This window comes from Protomyctophum parallelum, assembly GCF_964188405.1.
Source record: "Protomyctophum parallelum genome assembly, chromosome: 4".
In the NCBI taxonomy this organism is placed as follows: Eukaryota; Metazoa; Chordata; class Actinopteri; order Myctophiformes; family Myctophidae; genus Protomyctophum; species Protomyctophum parallelum.
The window spans coordinates 7,750,538-7,763,073 of NC_139700.1; the positions used below are offsets into that span (position 1 = coordinate 7,750,538).

Consider the following 12,536-nt stretch of genomic DNA (forward strand, 5'->3'; position numbering starts at 1 on the left):
TTGAGGGAACCAAATGGACCCTTATAGATCTTTAGATCTAAGAACCTTACGGGTCCATTTGGTTTCATTTTACACACTCAAGAGTTCAATTATTGTTAACATCTGCATTACTGGCTGCAATTTTCAAAAAGTCTACACAATTAGAGAATGTATTTTCCTGTTACCCCTCCTATTGTAAAAGGCTAAATCTCATCGAATGGTGGTCTGTGGCTCAAATGCAAAATAAATAATGGACCTTGATATGAAAAGGGTTGAAACCCACTGGTGTAACAGGTCCTGTTGCATTGAACAGATCCACTCACCCATCTCGGCCTTTACTGACGATCTTGACCTCGAAGTAGTAGATCCCACAGGCAGCGGGGATGGGATGTGTGGCGCGTACGGAGGCTGCATCCTTGTGATTCTTGCCGTGTCCTGTTGTGGAACAAATATAAAGACATGCATAAGAGGTCTGCAAGGAGAATGATTTCAGGGCCGTTTTGTACCGATGTAGTTTCACGGATCGACGAATATTAAAGACACATGCATAATGATTTCAGGGCCGTTTTGTACCCGATGTAGTTTCATGGATGGCTTATTTCACACCGTCGGGGGGACAAAGGGGCATAGTGAAGTTGTATTTTGTCGTAGCTTTATGGGTGTACATAAAAACATTAGAAAGAGAAGGTTAGGCGAAGGATAGACCAAGCTCAGACTCGGCCACAACCATACGAGCAGGGACATTTTTGTGTTCCAGCCACAGAAACACTAGGAATTTGTACTATATAATTTTTGAACGGAATCAGACTTCTGAACGGTTCATTACCTGCCAAACTGGTTCAGGGGAGTTGGAGAAACTGCTCTTTAAGCCTAAATGTACCTGCATGTTGAGTCAGTTGCTCTTTAATAGAATAGACGCCGTGTTTGTCATCTGTAGGCGTAATTAAAGGACAGAAAAATCGAAATGCAGCAGAATACAACCCCAGAGACGACCTGCTCCTGGTTTGACTGACCTTTGTAAAAGCCACATTTGTCAGCTGTGTCAAGTGTCAGCTTTATAGCAACGCGGGCCAGGCATTTGAGTTGCATTTAACCAGGCATGTAAATGAAAACTGATTTACACCCTGAACTGAAATGGACATTAATAGTCACACCTACAGCGTACCAGGCTTAAAATGAAAGGCATCATTTGTTTTAAGTGTGACAGAGACTTGAAGATCATCTTCACACAAAGATAAATTCACTTCCATGAGATGAGAGTAGTATGGGTATGAGTGATATTGTTTTTTTTAAATAATCTTAAATAATGAGTCCATGATTCATGAATCGTGGAGCTCAAGCACATGGCTTTGAAGGGTAGCAGATCTACAAGCTCTCAGCATGTCACGCTGCAATGCGTTGTGGGATTGTAGATCAGCTATTGATTTTAAAATATTAAAAATTAAACAAAACAAAAAAAGAAAATAAAAATAAATTTGATATTTTTTTAATTCCGTGCCATTGAACAAAGCTTTGAATATTTGAATCTTTTGGGTCAGCCCTACAATATGGACATATATTTCTACCTGACAACGACAATATGCTACGTAGCATCATAGCATGTGGTCCGTCTCTCTCTCTCTCTGTGTGTGTGTGTGTGCGTGCATATGGATAAATTATAACAGGCTTATGGGGCTCATGTATTATGTCTGGACCAATCAATAGTAGTAGAGAGGTGACTGCTATCCACCATTCTGCTGCTTATCCAACCCCATGTGCTTGTGTGTATGTCTCCATATGTGGTATATGTAGGCTTGATGGTATGCTATGCTTGTGTCTGTGACCTACAGTCCTCCTGTCCATCTGTTGGTGTAATGTATAGCCTAATCACAGCAGAGCTGTCTCTAACCGTTCTGACTGAGAACGGTCTGTTCATGAAATTGTCTGTGAAGTGTGAAGATGCCCAATATGTAGGTAAGGTAGCATGTAACCCTAAACGATGAAGCTGACTGTCAACAGACACCTTGAGGCTGTGGGCGAGAGAGAGAGAGCGAGAGACACTCGTTCTTTCAGCTCAGCCTCAGAGTAGAATGTCTCTAGTAGAGGATTTGGCATGGAGCCTGGAACCATTAACTAGGTTAATAATAGAGGTTTAGTGTACCAGCTGGCTATACTCTCACAATACAGAACTTTGCATAGTTGCCTTTTTTCCCTTTTTTATCCATTTTCAGCACCCTCCGATGGACACTTTGCGAACAAGCCTGACAGATTTTGATTTCATTTTAGTCCTAGTCTATTGACTAAAATATAATTTAGCTTTAATCATAATTTTGCAAACTGAAATGTTTTAGTTTAAATAGAGTAAATATCATCAGGTCATCAGATGATTTTGTAGACTAAAATTAATTTTGGCAGGCCTTGATTAATGGCGTCGTAAATGGCTGGTTTTACACTTTACACTGCATGCTGAAAATAGACGATCTACATGCTCACAACACGTCGCAGCACGGCACCTTGTGAGCTTGTAGATCTGCTATTTTCAGAGTGCAACCAAACATGAAATGACTTGTCTTTTAGTTCTACTGGATCTCTTCTAGTCCCTCCCTAACATTTTAGTGTGCTTTTTATTTGTTGACGAAAATGTGCGTCAACCGTCAATATATTTAGTCTTAGTTTTGTTTTTAATTGAGTTTTCCTCAGTGAAAGAAGGTATGCGAGTTTGCGACAGACAATTAGGCTCAACTAACAACTGAACCAAGGGCATGGTTGGATTTGGGAAACACTGCATCAAAGACCCCGAGTTAATTGATCACATCATAGATTAATAAAATAATGTCAAACTTAATCGACAGGTTAATCATAATCAGTTATTATTATAATAATCATTAGAGGCTAACTGCAGCCTTAATTCTACCTTAAGTGCCCTCAATGCTTGACAGCAAACAGCTTTGTCCATAAGACTGGATCAGTCCTCACTCATCCCTTGTTACTCTGAGTTTATGACATAGCTATTTCGCCCTAAATGTGTGTGTGTGTGTGTGTGTGTGTGTGTGTGTGAGCAGTAAGACTTGTGTATGTTGTCTATTTTTAGCTGCTCCATGTTGTGAAACCTATCCTCAGCAGGCCTACGGGTCCCTGGACAGACGAGAAAAATGGCTACAGTCACACACGCACACACAAGGACCAACTAAATAAATATACACACTGTGACCTACACACTTGGGGTCCATGTGCACACACAACCTGGCTGGCAGGTTGTCTGGGGTATTAATACCTCACCAGCGAAAACACTAACTCAGTTAGCAGTATCACACAGTTCTTATCACAGTGTCACGTACAGCTTACTATATTAGTGAAGCACAAAGCAAGAAGGTTGTCACTTTCTCACACAAACACACACACACACGGTTTGCCGATTCTTTCAGAGAAAGATTCTAGTGCTTCCTCAACAATCCAATGTGTATATACAAATGTGGTGCATTTTTCTTCAAGGTACTGGTGGTGTCACACCTAAATAAAGGGCCGCTCCGGCTCCACAGAGTACATACAGTATCTCCACCAGGCTGTGTTGCATAGCCAGAGCTGTGTAAAGGCAGTCCAGTTGTCGGTGAACCGAAACGGTGGTTAATAAAAACAGAGAGATGTGTTTGTGTGAGTGGTGTCCACCGCGGTGTCGTGTGACACCACGTTGTAGTTTTCGGTGGTCACCTCTTCACCGAAAACTGGACTATGAATAGGCCAGTTGTTACACCAGTTAACAGGAACCCAAGGAGGTTGCAGGGGGAAATGTCATTATGGACAGAAATGGGCTCTATATGCACACACACCATTTTTTTCCAAAGTACTTGGGCCCCTTCCCTAGAATCTCTACTTCTTCCTTCACACATTCTGGTCAAACAGAGTCAGGGACGGGTGCTGCCATTCCGTGTGTTGGCTCACTGGAAACACTCTGCTAACACCAGTGAGTCTCCAAAGTGTCTCCTTGAGTGGGTTCTAATTCTAAACGCCCCCGGTGTTTAACTCTGAGAGAGTGTACAAATGAAACAGGTCCATTTGGTTCCATTTGTACACTCTCCTTGAAATGAAGCCGTTTGAGAACCACTGCACACTAAATGGAACAGGGCCTTAAATAGTATCGGCAACACCTATAGGTTATAGGGAAGGTCCCCGAAAGTAGGGCGAGTTATTCTGCCCATTGGCATAAATGAAAGTGCTTTTGGAGGTGTGCTCTATAAATGCCCCTCAATGTGCAATTCCAATTAGGGTCTGGTTGAATGTTGTGTTCATGATATATGGTAGCCTGGCTCCCTGCAACGCTACCATTAAAAAAAGATGTTCAATAATGAAGTGAAACGAAATGAAAATTCAGACTTAGTGTCAGGCTAGATATATGGTGCTTTTGTACCAATTTCAGAAGCCAATTGCAGCAGGCAGGTTACAGTATATAATGACGAACCCCGTTTGATGCCAATTGTCTCCCAAGATCAGTTGTACCAAATTATTGTACTTAATTTGGTGTTTTTTGCTAAATGTGACATTTGTAGTAAAATGGCTGTTGGCTCTGTGTTGTTAAGTTGTGTTGTCCATGTGGTTCGACCTCCCGTTAGTTCTATTAAGGATGGCGAACATGCATTAAGGTTGGCGAACATGCAATAAGGTTGGCGAACATGCAATAAGGTTGACGAACATGCAATAAGGTTGGCGAACATGCAATAAGGTTGACGAACATGCAATAAGGTTGACGAACATGCAATAAGGTTGACGAACATGCAATAAGGTTGACGAACATGCAATAAGGTTGACGAACATGCATTAAGGTTGACGAACATGCAATAAGGTTGACGAACATGCAATAAGGTTGACGAACATGCAATAAGGTTGACGAACATGCAATAAGGTTGACGAACATGCAATAAGGTTGACGAACATGCATTAAGGTTGACGAACATGCAATAAGGTTGACGAACATGCAATAAGGTTGACGAACATGCAATAAGGTTGACGAACATGCAATAAGGTTGACGAACATGCATTAAGGTTGACGAACATGCAATAAGGTTGACGAACATGCAATAAGGTTGACGAACATGCAATAAGGTTGACGAACATGCATTAAGGTTGACGAACATGCAATAAGGTTGACGAACATGCAATAAGGTTGACGAACATGCAATAAGGTTGACGAACATGCAATAAGGTTGACGAACATGCAATAAGGTTGACGAACATGCATTAAGGTTGACGAACATGCAATAAGGTTGACAAACATGCAATAAGGTTGACGAACATGCAATAAGGTTGACGAACATGCAATAAGGTTGACGAACATGCAATAAGGTTGACGAACATGCATTAAGGTTGACGAACATGCAATAAGGTTGACGAACATGCAATAAGGTTGACGAACATGCAATAAGGTTGACGAACATGCATTAAGGTTGGCGAACATGCATTAATGTTGGCGAACATGCATTAAGGTTGGCGAACATGCATTAAGGATGGAGAACATGCATTAAGGTTGACGAACATACATTAAGGTTGGCGAACATGCATTAAGGTTGACGAACATGCATTAAGGTTGACGAACATGCATTAAGGTTGACGAACATGCATTAAGGTTGGCGAACATGCATTAAGGTTGGCGAACATGCATTAAGGTTGGCGAACATGCGTTAAGGTTGGCGAACATGCGTTAAGGTTGGCGAACATGCATTAAGGTTGGCGAACATGCATTAAGGTTGGCGAACATGCGCTGCTCCCGTGCTTGTGGTTATGTTTAGAGATAGGGTTAGTAAGGTTAGTAATGGTCAAACTAACTGGAGGTCGTACCAATGCCGCCACCACTTAATTTAAATAACAACCTTTGGCAAATTGGAGGAAATGCAAACGGTCTTAAACTGAGGAAACGCTCATACAGGAAATGAAAACGCTGCATCTACAGAGCGGCAGGAATCCACCAAAGCGTGGGTGACCGTGACGCAGACGTAAGAGGAGGTAGCGTTGATCTGATGTCTTCTGGCATCATCATCAGAACAGCAGCACAAAACTCTTCATATACAAGGTACTTAAACATATGTTGTTCTATCAGCTACAAAGTACTACTACTATTACTACTATTACATTTTATTTATTTATATCCCACAATTTTGTAACCCGTGTTTTACGCAGTGCCAATTGCCTAAACTGTAATCCTGGGCGCTAGTCTCTCTCTGCCAACCTGGGGAGAGCCCCGAACTGAGCTCACGCGTCCTTCAATGCATCGAGCCCCCGTCACATGACGGGGGAGTTTCCCCGGTAGGACGTAGTGCAGTGGTATTCAAATGGAGGCCTGTGGAGCACCCCCTTGTGGCCCCTGTTAGAATTTTCTTTTTCTTTTTTTTAAAGTGTGTGTGTGTGCGTCTAGCTGGTGCTCGTTGACGGTCGTTAATAGTTATTGTCAAGGCAATTATGTTTATGTACTGTCAAATAGGTCTACATCTATTCTAAGGTAGCATATATGTATAGACATATTATCCTGCTCATTACTGTGCAGAAATACATACATAAATCTTCGTGATTTAGCACAAAATGCATTGAGAACCCACAAATTCCCACGCTTCGCGCGCACACTGTGCGGCCTCACACACACACAAACATTCTACAGTTGTGGCCCCTGGCCTAATCTAATTGAATACCCCTGACGTAGCATGTGCAAGGAACACGTTACCCCAGTTCCTGGATCCTCTCCATCAGGCTGACATGGGGATATAGAGACCAGGATTACCGTTATTAATTATATGTACCACTACCTACCTACCCCCGGGTAAATGTACCTACCTACCCGGGGACACAGGAAGAACACGCAAACTCCACAGAGAAAGGCCCTTTCGCCAACCCAATGGGCGCTGATGATGCAGAGGAGAGAGCACGCCCCCAGCATCCCCGGTGGGAATCGAACCTGGGACCTTCTAGCTGTGAGGCGACAGCGCTACCAACATCGCCACCATGCCCCCACTACTATTACATTTAAGGAAATAAAATCTCTCCCTGTCTCATGACTCACACACATGTCTCACCCCTCTCTTCCCACATTGGTGCTGAATCATGTAATTCATTATTTTCGAACGCAGTGATGAGTCTCTAAGCAATCTGTCAAGTGATGTGTTGAACCTGATGCCCTGTACATGATGGCACAAAGCCGTGAACGCTTACTGACATTTCTCACTCCCCCTTAAAGCCTGATTCAGACGGGACTAGTATTGTCCAGGGACCCCAGGTCATTTGTAATAAGCACGGAGGACGTCTGTGTTCTTAATCCTGTGCGAATAGGGCTTAAGATAGCAAATGTGCCACCAATTTACCTGAGCTCACCTCATATTAGGACTAACATGCTCGTCGGCATGATGATTCAAATGGATACCAGTGAACTGGACACTAAATAGAAAGTGGGATCCAATAGTGCCCAGTTATCCTCCAAATTACTGCCCAGTTAACCCCCAACCTCCACAAGTACCCAAGATTTCTGCAAAATTACGAAATGTGTGGTTCATCCTGCAATCTGCCGATTAGATTCTGAAGTATCAAGTATCTGTGCAAACTGCAAAGTTTACATTTTGGTGACGCCAGAGGAAGAGTGCTGTAATGCCAACTTAACTTGTAGGCTACAAGTAACAGAGGGTCAACAAAACTCAACATACTGGCTACTGTACCAGCATATACCAACAGCACAAGCATGCAATCACTCAGTTCACAGTGGCAATGTAAAAATAACAGATGTTTCATAGAAAATAGCTATTTTAACCTACAGACAGCATTGCTTTGTCATTGCTGAGTCGTCAGATGACCCGAGTGGCGAGTAGTATTCATTTGTTTTAAAAAGACAGGGTCAAAGTCAAAGTCAGGGCACAGGCCACGTGCCTGGTCAGTTTACTTGTACAATGGAAGACCTGTGGGAACTTAACTTCTCCTTGTTTATGAGAGAATACATATTTCACCTCCGCTACGAATCAATCACACATTTAATATGAATAGGAAGACTAACACCTGGGCAGAGGTACAGGCAGAGGTTGACAAGTTGACAACTAATATTTCTAAATTACTAAATAGGGTGTATTGACAGCCCACTTAGTTGATAGGCTTGCTGTAATGTGACACTATGTTTGGTTTTGGGTTTACTGGGGTAGTCTTGTAAAAGCATTCATTGAACCAAGCTTGTAAAGTAATTTGTCTTGTAGGCTTATTCTATCGCTGTCCCATGTCTTAATTTCATTTGTGCCGGTTCAACAAGTCATGTAAACATTTACAACTGTGATTGTGAGCCAAAGACATCTTAGCATACATACATAAAGAATGTATTCTTGACTAACCTGTCTGGTTAGATAAAACTGCCAATAACTAAAGCTTCTGTGAATCTTTTCAAGTGTAATTCAACAGGTCAAATGTATGTGCAGCTGAACTCAATCACAAGACATTGGATGGAAGCCATTGTAGTTCAATAACTTGGATTCAGCTCACAAATTGTTACTAGGGGCTCAGGGTTACAGTGGCTACATGGTTACCGCAAGGTTGCCAGTTCAAACCCGGGCTCCCCCAGAGTTAGTGTTGAAGTGTCCTTGAGCAAGACACTGAACCCCTAATTGCTCCTGATGTACTGGTTGGTGCCTTGCATGGTTTCCACCGCCATCGGTGTATGACTGTGTGCGTGAATGGGTGAATGTAATGCACAATCTCTGTAAAGCACCTTGGATAAAGGCGCTATATAAATGCACCATTTACCATTTACAAGCTAAACATAGAATAGGTGAATTCTTGTCTACAGCAGACCAAGTCACGTTTAACTGCCCCACCCTTGATAGGGCAGGGGCGGGAGTGGCTCAGGCCAGGGGTAGGGTGGCCCGTAGAGCAGCCGGATAGTTCCAAGTTCGATCCCAGGCTCCCCAGAGTTAAGTGTTGAAGTGTCCTTCAGCAGGACTCTGAACCCTAATTGCTCCTGATGTGCAGGTTGGTGCCTTGCATTCATTGCATGTGTGTGTGTGTGTGTGTGTGTGTGTGTGAATGTAAATCACAATCCATGTATAGCGCTTGGATAAAAGCGGGTGTAACCCTAAATAAGTAACCATCAATTTAAAAGTATCATCCATTTCAATCCATCAACGGGTGAAATCCTGTGTCTGCGTCAGTATAGAAAAGGTCTATGGCCTTGAACGGAGGAAACTGGCACACTGGTCAAAATAGCACCGAAACCACCAGGGTGAGAGAACAGAGGAAAATTAGCCTACACGGCCAAGAATATAAGTCTATTTATGTCATCATTGTGCACTTGCAGTCATATAAATGCTGGTTTATTTCAGGGCAATATAGATTGAATAACTTGCATCGTGTTCACTGTAGTGTATGTCTTAATACCATTCTCTTTAATATTTTTGTGCCAAGAAATCATAGAAGCACATAATTTCAAAGAAAACACTAAGTTAGTTCATGCTGAATACAGGCATGTCCTCTCATCAATGGATATCACTAAAACATGTTTAATGTAGGTTGAAACCAATTTAGAACGCTATTGACAGTCACATAAACCGTGAGATGATTAAAGTAACAGTTTGTTTGTGTGATCTATAATAACTAGCTGTCTCTACATGAAGAGAGAGTGGTGTAGGTTATAGAGTATAGACAGTCCATTCAGCATTAGCCTCACTGTCACTGCTAAATAATTACCAAATATATCCCCCCCATTTCATTCTGTATATTCGATTGGTGTTAGCAAAAGCCAACAGGCCCCAACTAGGTGTTTAGTGTTTACAAGGTATAAGGATGGGGATTTCATTGCTCTTACTGGAAGAGAGAGGAACCATTATAACTAATTCACGTACATGCACAACTAGCTTGACTTGTAACTGCTAGGGGGGAATGGGGGATCATTGGCTGCCTGACGGGAAAACACAGATGTTCACGTCCTACTCTACAGTACACGAAAAAACACTCAGGGCAGGGCGATATACACAGACAGATGTCACCTTGTTTTGATTCAGCAACTAGATCGAATCATCCAAGTGGCAGATCTGGTATATTACATACAGTACTGTCGTGAATTTTATAGCCATTCCAATGAAATCTCTATAGATGCCTGCCATTGTCTGTTTTGCATGTTGTTGTCTTGTCTTCGACGTCACGTGCCAGTGTCTGGCCAAAACGACTGATTTATGTGAAGATCAATACATTTGTCGTAATGTAAAGCGCAGCGAGGCCTCCTCCCTGCAGCAGTTGTACACAGAACGAGCTGACAGGCTGTTGGAGGTTAGACATGGCAGACATTGAAAGCAGAGCAGCTTGTTGTTCTGCTCTGAGTACATAAAGATCTCGATGGAATCGGAATGTCTGCTTCCAGTTCCAGGGTGGGAAAAAAATGATTTCGAAATTCTGGAATAGACTTCTAGAACGCTGTCACTGCAGAACTCACGCGAGAAAAACAAAACAATGCCATTTTAACTGTCTTTTTGTGGTGCTTATTTTGTACAATACCCGGTAATTACCTTACACAAATATGCCGTTAATAACATCCCAGTTGCACTGCATATTACTTGGTGTTGAGAGGATGACAATTGACAACAACTTTAGTTCATAATAAACCACCGTTTGTTAACTTGGCTTACTGTTTTCAAAACAATAACAAAGGCACAAGGTAACGATCGCCAAGTTGGGTTAGCTTAGCCAGGTCGCTAGCCAGCTGCTACTGTATTTGCTTGGAGAGCTAGCTCCCCGTTAGCACCTATATTTTATTAGATGTCATTAGTTAGCTTTGCTGGCAGACCAATGGATATGCGTTGTTATTGTTGCCCTAATATCAACTATGACAACCGTAGCTTATAATGCTGACCAAACAATACATGGGCCCATTAATTACGAAAATAATGAGGATAAATAACAAAGGAAGGCCATGTTGTTGAAGGTTAATGTAAGAATTATGGGACTGTAAAATATAGACTGTCAGGGTTTGGCGAGTTAAATTGTCACACATTTTTGAACATCCCCGGCCCTTTCCTCTCGTGAAACAAAGCTTGACTAGGACGAGAGAAGCAGATCAAACTAGATTTGCCAGGAGGACTGGAGATTGCACACATACATAATCGCATACAGTTACAGGCTACAACGCTGTGTGTGTGTGCGTGTGTGTGTGTCGGTGTGACCCCCCCCTCCGCAGTACAGTACAACAGTGACAGATTTGAGCTGATCGAGTCGAGAGACCCTTTGGGCCCGATGCAGTTGTAGCACACCTTGGAAAAACACGTCAATGCTTGGCTAGGTTTCTTGCTAACCTTTGTAATGAACCCGCAGGTTGTTCTGTGATAGCCCAATATAGCTGTATTTATCCTTGGGGCTCCAGGATCGCGGTAAAGGGGTCTCTTCCTCGCTCACGGCAGGGTAGAGCCGCTTCAATCGTTCGTTTAGTTCATGCTCCTGGTAATTAAAAGCAGGATCCCCTAACAGCAGGCTTCCTGCTCCAAGCTCTGCCATTTTTTTGGGTCGGAGAAGTCTTCTTTTTATTGTTTGTTTTTCTATCTCTAAATCTCTATGTCAGTCCGTTGAAGCAGTACGGAGAGAGTGAGATGGACTGAGAGAAAATAGCAGTGGTATGACATCCCCGGATAAGCAGCACTACTCTGTAGTAACGGCTTGAATGGAGGTGTACTGTGGGTACTGTAGTCCACCTACACAGCTGGTCCTGTGTATTTCTCTAGGATGGACTACAGAACCTCACTCCGCCTCCTTTTGTTGATTTCCGTTGAAACGGTACGTCAGGAAATGTAGTTCTAAAACTTGGTTTATTCTTATTCACGACATGTTTATTTTTTTTTAAATTGATTGCAGTTATTTATTTTTCCTTCATTGTTGTTGCAATTCACTTTTCCTCAACATACCAATGAATTGAGGTAGTGATTCATGATTATAATATGTAAAACTATAGTTCTTCTGTTCTGCGTAACCATGGGAACCATATCACAGCAATACTCAACTCGACACAGAAGTCTACAATTCATACAGGACTAACATTCGAGTTCAATTTGATAAATTATATATTATATAAGGCCTACAAACCCTATATATATTTTTTTACAGTCTATGCTACAAACAAGCTACAACAAATTTGAGATGGCGTGGCACAAAGATCTTTCATCATCTCCACCGTTGCCAGAAAAGCAAAGGCAAGTGATAACACGGTTGGTGCAGCTTAATACTGTAATGTTAACTTCTGTGTTTTATAGCCTGTATGAACTGTAATTTGCTTTAACATCCTTTCTTTTCCTGAAGACTGCTATTAAACGACCATAATCCACATAACTTCTCAGAAGCAAGTCAGGTGTCTGTTGGAAGAGGTGGAGGAGGTACTGGTGCTGTAACTGTCAAACCATCTGCAAAACAACATGTAAGGGATGTTGATAATTATGCCTCTGTTTTTGGCATAACTGTATGATTTATGAATCTGAACTAGCAGGATCAAATTAAGGGCATCACAACTCTAAGCAGATTGATAGCGCTGCTGTTCTATAAACACTGTCAAATTAATCAGACACCATTGACCAACTCGTTCTACTGAAAAGCAG

At 42.2% G+C, this 12,536-nt stretch overlaps 1 protein-coding gene across 2 annotated transcripts in view; it reads right to left on the reverse strand.

The window, feature by feature from the left end:
- ranbp10 (RAN binding protein 10) overlaps positions 1-11,582 on the reverse strand; it is a 37,022-nt gene extending 25,440 nt beyond the window's left edge. For both annotated transcript variants that reach the window (XM_083763624.1, XM_083763623.1), the window contains exons 1-2: positions 11,250-11,582; positions 303-414 (exon numbers count right to left, since the gene is read on the reverse strand). In XM_083763624.1, coding sequence (XP_083619750.1) covers positions 303-414; positions 11,250-11,448 — 311 coding nt within the window. In that variant the 5' untranslated portion in view covers positions 11,449-11,582. The remainder of the gene's footprint in view (positions 1-302; positions 415-11,249) is intronic.
- Between the last annotated feature and the right edge of the window lie 954 nt (positions 11,583-12,536).